General features: G+C 40.7%; 5 protein-coding genes across 6 annotated transcripts; 2 read left to right on the top strand and 3 right to left on the bottom strand.

Annotated features, from left to right (window-relative positions):
• Positions 1-87: 87 nt before the first annotated feature.
• On the bottom strand, positions 88-4,727 carry tinf2 (TERF1 (TRF1)-interacting nuclear factor 2). Its single transcript, XM_041030775.1, has 10 exons — positions 4,403-4,727; positions 3,961-4,163; positions 3,706-3,813; positions 3,327-3,422; positions 3,095-3,205; positions 2,806-2,929; positions 1,831-2,701; positions 1,027-1,085; positions 855-934; positions 88-619 (listed from the first exon to the last, which is right to left on the bottom strand). The coding sequence occupies exons 1-10, from the start codon at positions 4,428-4,430 to the stop codon at positions 500-502; spliced, it is 1,800 nt and encodes a 599-aa protein (XP_040886709.1). The 5' UTR covers positions 4,431-4,727; the 3' UTR covers positions 88-499.
• Positions 4,728-5,343: 616 nt separating this feature from the next.
• On the top strand, positions 5,344-8,249 carry cideb (cell death inducing DFFA like effector b). Its single transcript, XM_041030777.1, has 5 exons — positions 5,344-5,498; positions 5,669-5,783; positions 6,243-6,401; positions 6,589-6,779; positions 7,353-8,249. The coding sequence occupies exons 1-5, from the start codon at positions 5,473-5,475 to the stop codon at positions 7,492-7,494; spliced, it is 633 nt and encodes a 210-aa protein (XP_040886711.1). The 5' UTR covers positions 5,344-5,472; the 3' UTR covers positions 7,495-8,249.
• Positions 8,250-8,454: 205 nt separating this feature from the next.
• homezb (homeobox and leucine zipper encoding b) lies at positions 8,455-9,468 on the bottom strand. The gene has a single exon (XM_041031810.1). It carries the CDS (start codon positions 9,466-9,468, stop codon positions 8,455-8,457), a length of 1,014 nt encoding a protein of 337 aa, XP_040887744.1.
• Positions 9,469-10,528: 1,060 nt separating this feature from the next.
• On the bottom strand, positions 10,529-14,835 carry gmpr2 (guanosine monophosphate reductase 2). Of its 2 annotated transcripts, none has more exons than XM_041031400.1 (10): positions 14,777-14,835; positions 14,133-14,276; positions 13,722-13,841; positions 13,525-13,608; positions 13,251-13,424; positions 13,034-13,115; positions 12,556-12,662; positions 12,265-12,307; positions 12,014-12,173; positions 10,529-11,849 (listed from the first exon to the last, which is right to left on the bottom strand). In XM_041031400.1, the coding sequence occupies exons 2-10, from the start codon at positions 14,217-14,219 to the stop codon at positions 11,660-11,662; spliced, it is 1,047 nt and encodes a 348-aa protein (XP_040887334.1). In that variant the 5' UTR covers positions 14,220-14,276; positions 14,777-14,835; the 3' UTR covers positions 10,529-11,659. The 2 variants fall into 2 exon arrangements, with proteins under 2 accessions (XP_040887334.1, XP_040887335.1); XM_041031401.1 differs by lacking the exon at positions 14,777-14,835 and adding an exon at positions 14,561-14,647.
• A 72-nt stretch (positions 14,836-14,907) lies between these two features.
• On the top strand, positions 14,908-17,052 carry nedd8 (NEDD8 ubiquitin like modifier). Its single transcript, XM_041031402.1, has 4 exons — positions 14,908-15,339; positions 15,481-15,528; positions 15,648-15,730; positions 15,927-17,052. Exons 1-4 carry the CDS (start codon positions 15,322-15,324, stop codon positions 16,051-16,053), a joined length of 276 nt encoding a protein of 91 aa, XP_040887336.1. The 5' UTR covers positions 14,908-15,321; the 3' UTR covers positions 16,054-17,052.
• The last annotated feature ends 500 nt before the right edge of the window (positions 17,053-17,552 follow it).

The following is a 17,552-nucleotide window of genomic DNA, read 5'->3' as shown; positions in this document are numbered from 1 at the left end:
GGTTTGCCAATGTGATCCAATGACACTAACACTGTGGATGAAATACAAGATCATATAGAAAGTGATAAAGTTTTCTGAGACAGAATATGACTGCAACAACAAAAACCTTTATTAACTAAACATATTACGTATTGCAGGTTAAAAAAGTTTTTAAAAAAGGTACTCATTTGCATTAACAGATAATATTATTGGAACTTTATAAACAAACTGTACAGTAACAATTTATAATGTCACAAAGCTTCGCCATGATTAGTATCAGTGCCATTTCAGGGCTTGTTTTCCATGAAAACTCATCACTTATTCAAGTTTAAATCAATCAGATTTGGCTACAATTACAACAGAAATCAAGAGAAAGATAGCTAATAAAAAAATGTCCATCAGACACTGGCTGGTGAATGTTGAATATCTTCTGCTTTTCAGTCAATGTAACTGGTGGAGAAACTTAGCCACAGTCCAAGTCCTCTGGCATTTACTAGATTTACTTGGCAGTGAAAATGCTTCACCTGCGTTTACTGTGAGCAGACAGCAAGCCCCGCTGTGTCATCCCGGGTTTCCAGAACTCCCTCAGAGTGGGAACGTACGTGCCGTGTTTGGTCTTGTAGTAGCGCTTCATGAACAGCTGAGGGAGACAGTCAGAAAACAGTGAGGAGAGCACAGGCTACAGCTCGTCATGTTTTACTGCTACATACACCATCTGATAAAACCCCAAAGGTGACTGAAATACTGGTACAACTGTAACAGGACAATTATTTATTGTATTAAGGAACTTATCACTTGCTAGAACTCTAGATTTCAAAGGCTTAAAGTGTCTTTTGAATACAATAGAAACCGTTTACTCATTTGAGCATACATACCCTGCCTTTGAAGTTCTTTGTCGCCTCATCCTCAGAATCAGCTACATAGTCTTCACTTTCTCCAGGAAGGCCCAACAACTCTAAACATGAAAGTAAACAGTGAAACTGTGCACATGATTTTCATTATTTTTTGAAATTCCCTGCGTCAAGTTTCCATGATTTGTTAAATCACCTGTGTTACTCCGTTGTTGAGAGGGAGAGCAGCTTATACTCGGTAGAACAGGAAGATTTCTGTTAAGTGGAAACAACATAATGAATCCATTAAGTCATAGTTTAAATAGCTGGTAAATGGTGAATGGAAAAAGACAAGAAAATCATTAACTAAGATGCGATTGATCTGCCTTGCCAGGAGCATTTATAATTTAATTCTAAATACAATTAGGAAACACAGGTAAATAACAGATAATATAATAACAGTCAACAATATCATGTACACATGTTTAAATTGCTAATGCTTTCTCACAGAGAGAGGGAAAAACCAAATGAAACATAGAACCATTGAACTAAAACAGTTGTTTTTATTGTATATGTTGCAACCACGGTCAACAATGCTAAAGTGCCCACAACTAAGTGAACATTTTTTTATACAGTCATATATGTTATAAGGTCAACTATCCTCATGCAAGGTCAACTTACAGTGTCTGATTTGCTTATATTGAAATTTAAAACAACAGCAGACCAGAATATCTGTTTTTTTGTACTATGGTTCCCGTTAGTCCAGTGATTTGTTCTGAAACAGAAATACATTCCACTCACTCTGTAAAGTGCCTTTAGATAATGTTTCTTATGATTTGATGCTACATAAATTAAATTGTTTTGAAACTGTATATGAATTTAACATTCATAATTTAACACAAATATTATTTAGCAGAATCGAGAACACGTAATGTAACTTAGGAGGTGTTCTTAAGCTAAAGGCCAAGTTCTTTCAATATAAACTTGACATAATGCTAAGGCATACTTTGAACCATCTTACTCTTTATCATCCAAGCCAGAAATGTCTGAGTCAGGCTTTGGAAGTTGGACACTGGTGCTTCTATATGTTGGAGCTTTGACTGGTGACTTCCTCCTCTGATTCTGTTGTTCCTGATGTGAGCAGTTTCCTCCTCTACCGGTCCTGTTGGCACTAGCGGAAGCCACCGACAGTTTCTTGATAATAACTCTGGGTTGGTTCCTCAGACAAGACACAAAAATGGAGCAGAGGGATGGATCATCAGGCAGGTGGAGCGTTTTGACGCCCAGCTGGCTCATACACGTTGCCAGGACTGCTCCATTACACTCCTCGTTTCTTATGGTTTCCGCTCCATCTTCTTTGCTGTCATTTGTCCTCTGGTCACCCCTACCCTGCCTGCCCCTACTTATCCTCTTTGCCCCAGAGCTGGTCATGCCTAACACATCTTCCTCCTCCTCCTCATCAAATTCACTTTGTCTTTTGTCAGGTAGCTTGCGTTTCACTCCTCTGCTTCTTTTTGAGGTGTTCCTCTCCTCCTCCAGCTGTTCCTTGCCCTTTTTCACTCCACTGTCATTGGGGTTTTGTCTCTCTTTAACCACAGTGAATTGCAAGTTATCTTTTGGGTCTACGAGCTTGTTTGTTGCATCTTCTGAGCTGGTTGACTCGTCAGCTCTCAGTGCCCCTTTCCTGGCAGAGATCATGATAGGCACGTCTTCATTAGATATCAGTCCAATAACAGGTGTAATAAATTGTGTTTTATCTCTTGCATGTGTGCCATCAGACTGGTCCACAGCAGACATTTTGGCCCCAGCTGGTTTATTTGAAGGGACTTTTCCAGATGGTGGCAGAGAAAGTGAATCCAGGATGGTGTCTCCCATGTTTGGAGGGAGGGATGCTGCAAAAAAGCAAACAACAGAATGGAAAACTGGAATTATTAGAAATCTACACTAAAAGTCTTGCTGTCACAGCTATCGTAGCAAGAAGTTATCTCGCCCTAACCTGCTGACTCAAGATGACCAAGACAGGCCTGATGCTGAAGCAAAATGTTGAGGAGCTGGGGCTGGGTGGCTGACCGAGCACACTCCTCCAGGACAGGGGGGGCATCACTGAGCCATGACACAGTCTGGAGGCAAATTATTAAATGTCAAAGTTTCCTTAAAACAACTTGAGGTTGACTTTAAGTATATAAGTATATAAACCGTGTTAAAACAGTCAAAACAGTCATGAAAACAGCAATAAATGAAGTTATTTTTAAACAAGGGAAGGTGCTCTCAAACACACTCACTACCTGAGCTAGATTGGGAACTGGAAGCAACTGGTCCAGTCGAATCAAAAACTCCCACAGCAGCTTCTCCAGTTCCTCATCAAATTTTGGACCATAATCTGCAGGAAACTCCTCCTGTCAGAAGAAAGAATCAGAGTTGTTGGCTTTTACATTCCTGTGTACATCGGCTGAACATGGATTAAAACCGTTAGCTGTTGCTGCTGCTGAACTGTGACTTTGGAGGAGAGGCACTCACCTTGAAGAACTGTTCTCTCTCTGCTGGGTCTGTTAGCAGTGTGTGAATCAATGAATGGAAACTTTCAACTGTTCTCATAATTTTTACATCCTTCCTCTAGGAGACAAAAGGGCAAAGATTACACTGTATGTCATACAAATTTCAAGAACATTTGCTTAAACATTGTAATCAATCAGGCAATCCTTTGGAATTTATACAAATATTTAAACAGTATAAATAAGCGGCAAAGCTGAGAAATGATTTAGAGACACATCATCCACATTGTGACATGGTAACGATATGATACTGTCTCTGGGATTTGTTTGGAATAAAAGCCTACAAACTGTTTACAGTAACAAAGGGCAATGCAATTTGTTGTGAGATCCTGAACTTAATTTACCACAGTAGAAGCTGAGGAGGATGAAGGGGCAGCTGGAGCACAGATCCTTTTCAGGTGAGGCTCAATCACCTTCACATCAGGTTGTGTACTGCACAGCTCCAAGATAAGCTGAAAGGAAGGCGGAGGACAATGAACCGTGCACTACATATGTGTGATAAGCCAGGAATATAACAACGAAACATCAAGAAAATCTGGTATCTTGGGTGTCACACAGTAAAGGCTGACTTCTCTTCTTTCTTCTCCTGTAAGACTCACCCGTCCTCTCAATCCCAGTGCCAGCTTGCCCTGGTGTCTCATGGTGAGCAGCCCAGGGACAGTCTCACAGGCCGATGTCACAAATTCCTCCACAACCCCATACTGCATCACATCCTTCTGCTTCAGGACCTTCCAGAGAGCTGCAGACACCAGACGCACAGGCGGGGCCAGGAGCTGAAGTGCAGCGAAAGGAAGGCTGACATCTGTGCAGGAGACAAAACACAGACTACAGAGTCCCTTCATGGCAGTAATCTAGCTACCTAAATCATGCATGGTTGAAACATTGTGCTTGTTTCCATGGACTGATGCTTTCAGTGTTGCATTGCTAGCCACAGCCAAAACAGTAATGCTAATGCAAGAGTCCGTCATCAGCTGTCAAACACACCGATTGATCTAACGTTACCCGGCTGTGTCTTGCCCCAGTTATTATCTCAAGACTTACTAGTTTCGTTAGGCTTCCTTGTGGCCATTCCACTGAACCAGTCCAAATTAGCAAAGCCAGGGAGGTTAAATGACCAAAACTCGACGTCAAGAAACCAACGTTAGCTTAGCAACATAGACAAATTGCTCCACGAGTAAGCTTCAAAACTGACAAGGAGTCAACAGTCTACCCAGGCAAAGTTAATTACGAAATGCTGCTGAGATGATATTTACTAACTCCGACGCTGACTGGAGTTATTCATCTACATGTCAGTCGCACTGTTGTTATTGTTTACCCGCTAGAAACAAAGCTAGCAACACCGTTACGGAAAGTTCTGCATCTCATCCGCGCGCCTTCACCACAATTATATCAATCGCTTGATTCTTCACTTTGCGTGTCCCGAATTGGCGGTGCTTCGATACTGTGAGGAGAGGACATCGAGGAACTCCGTCCACGCGTGCACTATAATATATAAAAACAAGCCCACCCAATGTTGTTCTTTGGACATGACGTACTGACGTCACACGCCAGACGTCGCCGTGGCCAGTTTACATCTGTTTTATTGCTTTGCTAAATGTATTATGGCTTAAAAAGTTATAATAACATTAAAAGAAAATAAAATGTTATAAGAAGCGAGGAGGGATGTTGAAGAATATCATTTGCTAATTAAACCTAATGGCCTAATGGAAATTCCTGAGGGCATTCAGAAAGACAACATTGAAAACTTTATTTTTAAACTGTAACATGTCTCTCAGTACACGTTGTGGTCACAACATGTAAAAGGAAAAACAAACACGAGGGGACGGTTTATTTGTGTTAAATAGTCTTTTAAAAACATCACATATTGTTTTAAACTCTCAAATATCTGGTATTAGTTGGGCTTGTTTTGCTTTATTTTATTTTTTTTTTTCTTCCGATAGGCCAGATGAACCTTGCCCTGTGTCGTTCTGTATCTGAGTAATCACCAGGTTTGGATCAAAGTTCAGTTGCTGGGTCAAACACATGAAGTACTGACATTATTACAGTTTGTCATACCAGACACCCACCAAAACAATAACGCTGTGAGGAGAGACAACAGGACACTGACAAGAATGGATACCACATCTTCATTAATCAAGTAAGTCAAGCATTACTTTTGGCCTTGATATTGTGTGGATTTGCTTCATGAGCCATCATTATAATCCTGTTTTTTCTACTATGATAAGTCAAAGTGTCTGCTGTGAAAACATTTGTTAAATGGAGCTCAACAAATTAATTTAATTACCTTTTTGTTTTGTCTGCCCACAGATCAGTAACCAAGCGAGTGTGGTCCCCACCACAACGACCTTTCAGAGTGTGTTGTCACAACAGAGAGACGAGGAAGGGCATCACAGCTGGGACCCTGGAGGAACTGAAAGAAAGGGTGAGAGTGACAAAAATGATAGAAAGAAATAAAAGAGAAGGTTCTGATCGGGATCCAGCCTCTTACAGGAAATACTGTATACAAGATGAAAAGTAGGTAAGGAAAAATTGCTAAAATGGCAAAAACACTAAAAACAGGCAAATTTAAAATAAAAAAATGCTAAAGGTTGAAATAAGAAAGTAAAGAATAGTGTACAAAAATAATAAAAGGGGAACACACAATGGTGGTGATGCTGTAATAAGTAATACATTCAACATGAGATTTAATAAAGACAATGAGTGAAAAGGACTTTAAAAGTGTGATAGAGTCAGACGGTAAAGATTACAGATATGTATGTTATATGAGTGAAATTACAACCAAGAGATATGGATCTATTCCTATTTACTTTATCCAAAACTGATGTCTGTGTCTATCCAAAAGGTTCTCTGGGTGTAACATTGGCTTGAATCTGTGCTGTAGGTATGCCAGGCGTTGCTGCTGTCCCTGTCTGCAGTGTCTCTGTCTCTGGTTTGTGAGGAGGATGGTACAGAGGTAGACTCCGATGAGTTCCTCATGACGCTGCCAGACAACACTGTTCTCATGGCCCTGGAGCCCGGACAGACTTGGAGACCACAGCCAGTACGTTTGACCAAATGAGCATAATGTTATTCAGTGTACAGGCCCATATTTATTTATATCATACCTTACACAGGATCAACAGATTTAGGGCTCATATGGGTTTAGGACATCTTTTTTGTCTACTATAATAGTACTGAGAGCATCACACATATTTAATAAATTTGACTGTTGTTGCTGATCCTCCCAGGGTGCAGTCATACCCAAATCTCAAGACCACAACAAGCCTCGGACCGGAAAAGACATCGCTCGTGTCACCTTTGACCTTTACAGGTTGAGCCCTAAGGATGTGTTTGGTTCCCTGAGTGTCAAGGCCACATTTCAAGGCCTGTACTCAGTGAGCGCTGACTTCCAGTGTCTGGGGCCCAAGAAAGTCCTCAGGTAAAGCAAAGTGCTGAAGGCCATTACAGAAAAGACGTATCAAAGAATAGTCTGCTTCATATCGTTTCAGTGGTAGATGTGTTCAGATCATTAAAAAGTAATAGTATCAATACAAATGTTGGTACAATCAGCTATTCAAATAAAGCATTCTGAAAAGTTTAGAGGTGAAATAACTACTTGGTGGAACTGCCAACAGCTTTTTTTGGTAAAGGATAACAAGCCAGAAAGTTTGGTTTAGTTTTTAACCAAGCACTATATTTCATATCTCTTATAGATTATTATGAGGGTTTCTTTCTTTAGTGGAGTACACATATAAACGCAGGATAAGCTGACACTGAGTAAATGTACTTTGTACTGCTCCTTCCCTTGTACCTTAGTTTTCTCTCTCAGAAGATATGTGAAATACTTCTACTAAATTTAGTCCAAAGTCCAAATGTAGGACAACTTGCAGTCAATGCCATTGATCAAAGGCTTAATCATTTAACACTGAATGTGACATGGGTAGGGCTTATGCAGCAGAGTGTCAGTAGAATGTGGTATCTGATGACACTTTATCTCGGCTGGGTTTTTCAGAGAGGCTCTGCGTGTGGCCTCCACCCTCCTTCAGGCTGCTGGACACCTGCTCATCACTTCCGCTTCCATGATCCGTCGCATTATTGAAGGTGCTGAATTTTGGCAGCCGCAGAGGGCAGAGTACACAGCCAGCTGGAACTGAAAGAGCCAAGAGAGGCCTATTTGTATGGAACACACAGTATATATGTGTGATATTGTTGATTTAATAAGGAATTGATAGGTTTGTCTGAAATATCCTGAATTTATTCTTACCATTAAGCATCTCATTGGGTAGCCTTTGTATTGTTTAATTGATCGGGTGTTTATCTCTTTGAGATGAAATGAACATCTGTTGAGGTAACATCTGTAAATGTTAGCAGTATTTCACACACAAACGCAAATCCTTAACAATTAAGTGAAGGAAACGCAGAAACTGTCTTTAGTAACGGCAGAGGAAGCTTAGTAATGTAGTTGGATAACATGAGAAGGAGTGTCATACTTATTAAAGTTATTTTTCTATTTTTTGTGCAATATATTCTACATAATTGTTTGGTGTGCCAGATTACTGGTGAAAAAATAAAACATTCATCTGCTGAGAAAAACGTCATCACTCATTTTGTAGCTGTGTTGTTGTAGTTTGAATGTTTTGTTGTAACTAATCATAAGATGGATCATGTTCGAGCAACAAGCAATGAAAGTGTTTTACTGAAATGACAATAAAAACATCTGCATAGTACAGAGGAATGCACATAATGGAAAACTGCATCTAGGTTGCAAATGAGTACCTTTCTGAAAATACTTTATGTGTATGTCAGCAAACATATTAAGAAATCAGCAACAACAGTGAAACAAGTTCCATATTAAAGAATACGCAAAGTCACAGGAATGTGTCTAACTTGTTAACCTCCATCAAACATCTGTGTGAAAAAAGCTCAGAGCAAACTGCTTGACTCCAAATAACCAGTAACACACAAATTCAAAGACAAAGTTATGATCTATCCAAATGCTGAGAGGTGATTTATCTTTATTCCCTTTAGTGGAATAATAGATGCAGATGCTGTGGCATCATTTCTACTCTGAAGGTACCTTTACAGTTTCTTCCTTGCCAGAGCTTCCGCTCCTCTCAGCCTTCCTCTTCCAGGCTGCCTTTCCTGCTGTCCTCACTAGACTGTTCCTTTGCCAGCATGTTCAGACATTGCCGGTACTTGATGTTGACCAGTGCATGTCTGTGCTGCTTCTCACTCATCCAGTGCGGCCGTCCTTTCTTGATGTAATAGCGCATGTCACCGAACCACTGAACCAACATGTAACGAGGGATACCAATCAACGCTGCCAGGCGGTCGTACACTTCTCTGTTTGGATACTGGCAGTGAGAGAAAGCCACCTTCATCATCTCCAACTGAGTCTTTGTCTTTGCACTGCAGTAGATCCGTCTGGCTCTCTCCACAATACCATCATCGTCTTGCTTCATCCTCTTTCCCATCCTTTTCTGCTTTTTCCGAGTGTTCCCTTTGTCTCCCTCAACTTTTCCTACTTTTCTGTCCTCCTTTTTCTTCAATGGTTGCTTCTGCTTCATTTTTCTCTCAAATTGCTCATTAGCCCTCCCATTTTCTCCCATCATCCATCCCTCCTTTGTGTTCTGTTCCTCTGTGACCTTTCCTGCTTTCTTCCCACCAGATTCTTTTACCTCTCTCCCCCGTTTCTTCTTCTTTCTTTTATCCTCTTTTTGCAGGTTTTGCAGCTCTTCCTTTCCCTGACTTAACTTCAGCTTCCTCCAGACCTCTTGAATGTCTTGATAGTCCCAGCTGATGCCATAGCGGAGCCTCTGTAGCATGAACCACACCTTCACCTGGTCTGGGTGCAGGGAGCAATGCTGTGCCAGCGCAGCTGTCTCTTCCTGTGTCAGGTACGGGAACCTGTCAAAGGCCTTCTCCAGCTCTGCTGCACCATCCATCTGTAGGTTGATCTGGTTTGAGTGCACCCATATAAGCTTCTGATCCTCAGACAGCAGTGGGAGGCACAGTGCACTGTTTTGGTTCATGCTGAAAGCCTCTGGGGCGAGGTTCGTGTCTGTCGAAGTCTCTCCACAAGCGTCAGGAGTCTTTTGTCTGAGCCCAGGTGGCCCTCCATCAGCCATCTCCTCAGTCTTCCTCACCTGTGGTACCTACTCCAGCAAAGAGCAGACAAATAGAAAGGGCTGATCCCAAAAATGTCATCAATACATTTTGAGGAAAATGTTTATTCCCAAATTCTTTAAAAGGCAATCGAAAGGTTGTGAACTTTAACTTAATTTGCAACTTTCAATTTTAACATATAACAAGGCATTATTTTATTTGCTGCTGAATTAAATTAAACGAAGAGACTTATAGACATATATTAGAGATACAACTACAAGTAGTTATTTGAAAACATGTAGCCTAATGTTAACACTAAAGGAATAAACTTAACACTGGTGTTTAATTAGCATTATTATGGCTCACCAGCTAACCTTAGCTAAATTGGCACTAAAGTTAAACGTTATGTCAGTTCTTGCCACTGACTAACATCCAGTAACTTTATGAGTCATTGATTATCATTGCGAATCAGCTGATTAATTGATTATTTCATGAAATAATTAACTTACGTTAGCGCCAGTGTTGGTTCAAATATCACGTTAGCTAACGACACACTGAGTAGGTTAGCTTGCTAAGTAGCTCTTTTAACGCAGTAAACTTAGCTAATTCTTCTTAATTATTCATCTTTTCCGTCAGTATAAAGAAGACATCGAAATTATGACGGACTTTGGTTAATCAATGGCTTTTAGTTCATACCTCTCTGAAAGTCTCTGTGTAAGTTTAAAAACAACCCAGTAGTAAAATGAACTGTTTGTTCTATTACTCCAGACTTTATCTATGAAATGGGGTGTCCATATCCCCTTTGTTTATGTAAGTGTTACTACAAACTCATCCTCTGACTGCACCTATGGCTTTATGTGGTTCCACTAAGTTGGTGTAACTGTAATGCTTCTACCTTTTTACCTTGCCTGCCAGTTTAAGGTGTTTATCTCCACCAGCTGGTGGTGGTTGTGTCATTGCTCTCACAGTATCTTGCAAAGTTTTGGTCTTATTAAGTCAGAACAGCAACAAGGAAATCTGTGGCTCCTGTATCATGCATACATTGTGAATCATCCGATCAATAATAAAGCCAGTAAAATGATAAAATGTGGATTTTTTTTTAATGTTGGGATAAAAGGTGAAGTGGAAAAAGTGAATAAAAAACTGCATTTTAATTTTATGTTTTATCAACATAAAAACCTTTTCAGAGCAATGTGAAGATAAAAAAAAAAAAAAGACACAACAGAGATCATGTAAGAACCGTTTGAAATGGAGTAACTACAGAAATGTGTGAGGAGAAACCATACCATAATAATACTGACGGTGCAAAAAGGCTAATTCCAAGGAATGATCACTTACTTTCAAGGCTGTGACTCACAAAATCATTCAAATGTGCACATCACTTAAATAGGCCCACACAAACTTTGGTACTGATCAGGAGAAGCTAGAACCAGAGAAGAGAAAAGATGCATATTGTACTGAATAACACCTCTGCTATGAATTTAGCATATGGTGTATTCGCTCTCCTACTGTACGAGCATTCAGCCCCAAATCTAATTCATCTACTATTTTAAAAAAAGTTGAATTATGCAAGACACATACGCAGTAGTATGACACTATGGTGTCAAAACATTCCCAGGAGACAATAACAGAAATGGAATAGATTCCCAAACCTTAAATCACTAAAGTGCAAATTATCATGAGTGATGGAATGATTGAATTTTTACAATTTTACAGTTCCATTAGCCACCATTGTCAAATACATATTTATGCTTTCTAAATAATTAATGACATTTGCTCTAATTTTATCTACGGGTGACAAAGGCTTACAGTATTATCTCGGCACAGAGAGGAGACGTAAGTAGCTGTTTATAGACAGACATACTTTTGCACACATGTAAAAAGAACAAGTAAGGACCTTGCATTGGAATGATGAGGCAGCAGGCATGCAGAGAGCTGAGGAGTTACTGCTCTAGCATACATATTGCCGTGTTGAGACACCGACCACAGAAACACTCTGTGGCTTGTATGATAAAATTATCATTCAGAATCTAAAGCAACTCTGAGTCTGTGCGCTTAAAATATACTAAAATTGCATTGGAATTCAAACTTGAACTTGAACCCCTCCTCAAAGAAACAAAAACTACTAAGGATAAAAAGGACAGTATTTAAGTATCAATATAGGTGTCAGACAGGCAGTGATGCAGACTTATCCTTTGATCTAAAGATGGAAATTCAACTGTCATTGCCGAAAACAGTGTTGAGCTGCTGGGTGACTCTAATGAAGGTGGTCCTGCGGCTCAGCTCCTTCAGCTTGGCTGCACCAACATAGGTGCAGGTGGAGCGGACCCCGCCCAGGATGTCTCGTATTGTCACCTCCACCGGACCTTTGTAAGAAACTTCAACTGTCTTCCCCTCTGACGCTCTGGATGGGGGTGGGGGGCATAAAAAAAACCCCTCAAAACATGAGCATTATCCTCAGAGGGCACAGTGTTCACAGCAATCATCACTGCACACTGTAGCTTCAGTCATCTATACTGACAGGAAAACATCCAGAAAGTGACACTTATTTTGCACTGTGACACTGACCTGTACTCAGCCACGCCGCCTGCATGTTTCTTCATTGCTGTGTCAGAGCTCATTCCATAGAACAGTTTGTATTTCTTGCCGTTTTTCTCAATGATCTCGCCCCCGCTCTCTGAGTGGCCTGCCAGCATCCCACCCAGCATCACAAAGTCTGCTCCAGCACCTGAGAGTCACATTCAAACAGGCTAACAGTTATAAGTCTGCTTTATCAGAAAGAAATCTTTCCATGGTTGGACTATGAGTTCAAAACTAACCAAAAGCCTTTGAGACATCTCCTGGGCAAGTACATCCCCCATCCTGTGGGAAAAGGAAGAGAGGGGAAAAGACAAAACAAAGCACCATGTAATCAGTGTTATATTCATCATGCCTGTAAGATACGCCTGCACAATCTCAGGCTGAAATAAAGTAATTGTTTAATCTATTTTATGCTAAACTAAGCAAACCAGCTGCAGGTTGCACCCTCATATTTACTGCACAGCCATGAGAGTGGTATCAAACTCCTCATCCAACTCTCGCCCAAACAGAGGATCAGTCATTTTACTTACAGAGATGATGTGGCCGCCCAGTCCATGGGCTGCATCAGCACACTCAATCACAGCACTAAGCTGGGGGTACCCCACCCCTGTCTTCTTGCGGGTGGTGCACACAGAGCCTGAAGAGGAAGACACAGAACATTTCTAGTCTATAGTCCACGACTTGCAAACAGGAAACAGCACTGTTTGTGGTGTGTTTGTGCAAAATGGTGGGGGTTGCTACACAGCATCTGTATATACCCTAAGAAGCACAGACACAGGAAAATGAGACAACTATGACAACTCAGATAACGGAGTCTGAATTGACTGGATACCCATGTGATACTTCAAGCAAGTAAGTCATGAATGCTTTTGTGTTAAGAAATAGTGACAGACTATTAAGATAAGGTTAAGGTCTATCAAAAAAAAGTTTATATCTGCTTGAGATGAGGAAGAGATAATATTCTCTTTTAACATAGAAATGTGTTAGTGAACGTTATGCTGTGATCACCTGGTCCGATGCCTACTTTGATGATGTCAGCACCAGCCAGGATCAGCTCTTCCACCATCTCTCCAGTCACCACATTTCCCGCCTGAACAGAATAAAAATATTGATAGGAAATGTTTTTGTTCATCACTTACACAAGAAATGTTAACAAGTGAACATCCATTCCTTCTTTTAGCCCCTCCTATTGTAGTTTATAAGCATTAGACAGACAATTACTAACCATTATAGTGTGTGAGGGGAACTTTTGCCTGACGTCTTTGACAAAGTGGACAAAGTGTTCAGAGTAACCGTTTGCCACGTCTACACAGATGTACTGCAGCTGTGGCACCGCCGCCAAGATGGCTGAAATCTTCTCAAAGTCACCATCTCCGGTCCCTGTGCTCACTGCTAAACTCTGGGAGATAAACAGAGAAGACAGAGAGTTGTGCCACCAGTACCCCCATTAATAAACTCCCCGAAATTAAGTGCTACATAATAACTAACACTTTAATTACCTGCAGGCATTCTGGATGCTTTGCTGCAAATTCCGACCAGTCATCCACGGAGTAATGTTTGTGAATCGTGGTGAAGAGAGTGAACTAGTGAAGGAGACAAAGAATAAAACATTAATGAAAATATTTACGCAGAGACATCTAAAGGGGCCTTTAGATGTTATTGCAATGTGAACAATCTCATGGCACCCACAGCTGACCTGGTGCAAAGCCAAGGCCATCTCAAAGGTCCCCACAGTGTCCATGTTAGCAGCGATGATGGGGATCCCTCTGTAACTACCCTTGGAGTTCCTGAAGGTGAAGCTCCTCATCAGGTCCACCTGAAATAGAAAAGAACAAGGCCTTAGTGTACCTGACAGTTTGTTCAACTAACTTAAAAACCCATTTACTTTAGGGATTTGAGAAGTTCTATTTATGATTCACAATGTGTTACTACAGTCACAGGCCGGCAGGAGCTTATATTTTATAGATGTGGGCTACTACATTTTCCTCTCTGAACAACTACGTGTCAATGTGGATGTGTGATTACTGAAGGGTCAGGAAATGGAAACATCTGTATTTAGGTCAGTCAGGTTCCACGTGGGGGAAAAAACCCACAGCTGTATACCCACCTCGCTCCGAGACTTGAGTGTGCTTCGCTTTGGACGGAGGAGCACATCCTTGAAGTCCAGCTTGATGTCATTCTCAATGCGAGGCATTTTGGAAACAGTAGGTAGTGTAACAAAAAAAAAAAGATAGAAATGAAGGAGATAGTCCTGGAATGAGAATTTGAGGAGGAAAAAAGGGGGGAGGTCAGAGGTCAGTATGTTTGCTCTGTGCACCTTCTTTAACCCCCCTTCATTCAGTCATACAAACATATGGTAATCAAATGCCAGTAACAACAAGCAGGAATGGTGTCTAGTCTGGAAGGAGACCATTATAGGCAACTGTCTTTATCCCATTCAAAAGACGAATCAGCATTACCCAGAAGTATCTTAACTACTTTGTGGAAATGCAATAAGGCCACAGTTAGCTCGCTGGCTGTTTAAAATATACTTACACGCTACTGAAAATGCTATCGCTAACGCTATTGACAGGAAACGGCACCGCACAGATCAGAACAGCGTCGCTTCTTCTGTCCCCGATGTCAAAATTCAAGGTTACACCAGTTGAAAGAGTCAAAATTAAATCCACTAGCAAACTGACCTCATGAAAAAGACTACCATCTGCTCAAAGAACGGGTTATGTTACAGATATAGCAATGGAAAGTATTTACCTTTAGAAAAGTATGATTGATTTTTGTGTGTGCGCGGCTGCTTCCTCTCCTCCTGTTTGCGCGGGAAGCTTTACGGGGGCGAACACCAACGGACAGCCCCCCTTGTAGTTTTTTAAGGGCTTCCGCTTGTTGGCGACGCGCAGGCAAAAACTACAAACGCGAGACTCGCTTTACGCCACGTTGGGCTGTTGCCGTAAGGATAATTTTAGGTATTTACGAGACATATTTCAGTTCGCGTTTCTTGGCGCCTAGGCTCAGGCTGTTGAAAGATAATTTTTTTAGGGCAAATTTTGTGCTTTTTCGACAGTAAATGAAGCAAAATCCGGAATCAACTGAAGCGGAACCGATGACAGACAAAAAGGGAGGCAGTGGGACAAACTGAGAAACACAGGAAACACCCATTGAATTTTTGGAAGGGAATATCGAGTTTCTACATAATTATATTATCTTTCAACCCACAGTTAGGGAAAATTATAGATTCAGTTAACGTGTAAACATAGCACTGATCCCGTTCTAGTGAGTTTTGTAAAAACAAGTCAACAAAGATGCTGATTAAAGTGAAGGTAAGGCATAGCGAGCATAACGTTTAGCCCGGTGTAGCAGTTAGCCATTATAACATTTGAACAGTTGTTATTACCGAGTCACTGAGTTGTATTCATTGTCATGAATTTCTTTATAATAACCTGAAATTTTCTGTATCACAGACACTCACTGGGAAGGAGATAGAGATTGACATAGAGCCCACAGATAAGGTATATGGTGATCTTTTATTTCCTCACTTGTTCTGTGTGCTGATAACAACGTACAGTATTCAGTTATTCAGTGTGTGTTCGAGCATTGAGCAATATGTTTTGCACTGATTTCCATCCAGGTGGAGCGGATTAAAGAAAGGGTGGAGGAGAAGGAGGGGATTCCTCCCCAGCAGCAGAGATTGATCTACAGTGGAAAACAGATGTAAGACCAGGACACCCTAAATTCATTAATAATCAACTACATTAAAAACATAATAAAATATACAAAACAAATGCAACAACCTACCACACAAGCTCACAAATTTTGTCAACAAATCATCCATTTTGTCACTGTAAAAATAAAACAGTAGCGGTATATGTGCTGTCTGACTCTGCATCACTTTCCTTTCTTTTCTCAGGAATGATGAGAAAACAGCAGCAGACTATAAAATCCAGGGAGGCTCTGTTCTCCATTTGGTTCTTGCTCTGCGAGGAGGACAGATGCACAGCTCTCCCAGAAGCCTCTACTTCAAGCCTGCATTGTAGCCATCACTACAAAACATGCCTTAGCTTTTGCAATGCCTACACTAAGAGGATACACTGAAGACACACAGCCACCAGTTGCGGAGTCACCTGGTGGCACTGTAGGCAACACAGAGCCATTGGAAGAAAGAGTTAGATCAGGTTCTGCTTGTGGCAGCCTCTTCCCCTCAGCCAAAAATGTGTTGGCTGCAAACATTTCCCCCACCGTTAATGGCAAGACACTCCACATGTAGGCTGGTGGAAAAGTTACTTTCAAAATGAAACAAGGTTTGGCTATAGATTCACAACCCAGAGAAAATTTGTGTGTGTTATTTCTACAGGTCTAAATTTCCGAAAGCATTTAAGCAGAGTTATCATTTGTTCCACTGACCCGCAATGAAGTAGAGATAACAGTAGCATAAAGATGTTTTAGGGATACCCATGTTTGGATTACAGTGTTTGCCTTCACAGTGTGACACAAACTAAGGTTTACTTGTTCCACTTCATAAATGTTTTATTTTGTTCTCTTCAAATTGCCCCAGCTCACAGTATAATTATCTGAAGAGAGTGGTATTCAAACTCAAACTATTCCTATTAGGGAAAACAAGAAATTAAGGACATGTTTTGTGTGCTTTGTGTGTCAGGAAAACCTCCTGCCACCTACTCTAAATCATGTACCGCATTGTGTGCTTTAATCCTGCTACATAAAGAAACTACACAGGTCCATTCAGAAGGATGTTTTATAATTGATAGATATCTGCAGTGATTTGTTTTTGTCCTGATTGCATATTTTACTTTTCCAAGAAGACAAGGAGCATGCCAACTATGGTCCTGTCTGACAACAGCTTCAGTTTACATGGATTATTATGATTAATTTGTATGTTCAGAGACGCAATGTTAACTTTTGGGATTGCTGTGTAAGCACCCATATGCCCCTCATCCCCTTAGTGTGTACAGGATTGTGTGAAACTGGCCTATGCTGTGGATTAGTTTGTGAGTGTAATAAAATTATGTTAATGCCAAGAGCTCCTCACCATTGCCATTTCTGTGTGCAGCCATCTAAAATGTTCAATACAGCCGGATGAAGGAGACGTAAAAGGTCTTGTTCAATTATACAGATTTTTAATTCATATCACACACACACACCACCATTATGTACATTTACATCTTTAACACAAAAATAGAGATAAGTTTGATAGGTGTGTCGATCAAAATGGCTCTCAGTATGGTAGGTAGACTGCAAACAGCAAAAGACAATTTAAATTACAGTGTATACACATTTTTTATTAGAATTAAGACTAATTAGGCAGGGTACTGTAGTTCTATGAGAGAAGAAAAGAATTCCTTAGATTACTGGTATACATAATGACTGTCACAACATGGGACGTTTTGTATTTCCAGCACTTTGAATGCTTGTTTTGGTCCGAATTTAAGTAAGAAGTGGCAGTTGCAACTTATAAGGGAACCTTGAGCATCAAGAAAACAAGACGTGAGTCAAATATATCGGCGCTGTTGAACTTCCT

Source organism: Toxotes jaculatrix, chromosome 23 (assembly GCF_017976425.1).
Source record: "Toxotes jaculatrix isolate fToxJac2 chromosome 23, fToxJac2.pri, whole genome shotgun sequence".
NCBI lineage: Eukaryota > Metazoa > Chordata > Actinopteri > Toxotidae > Toxotes > Toxotes jaculatrix.
The sequence above is the reverse complement of the archived record's forward strand: the minus strand, read 5'-3'. Positions and strand labels throughout refer to the sequence as shown.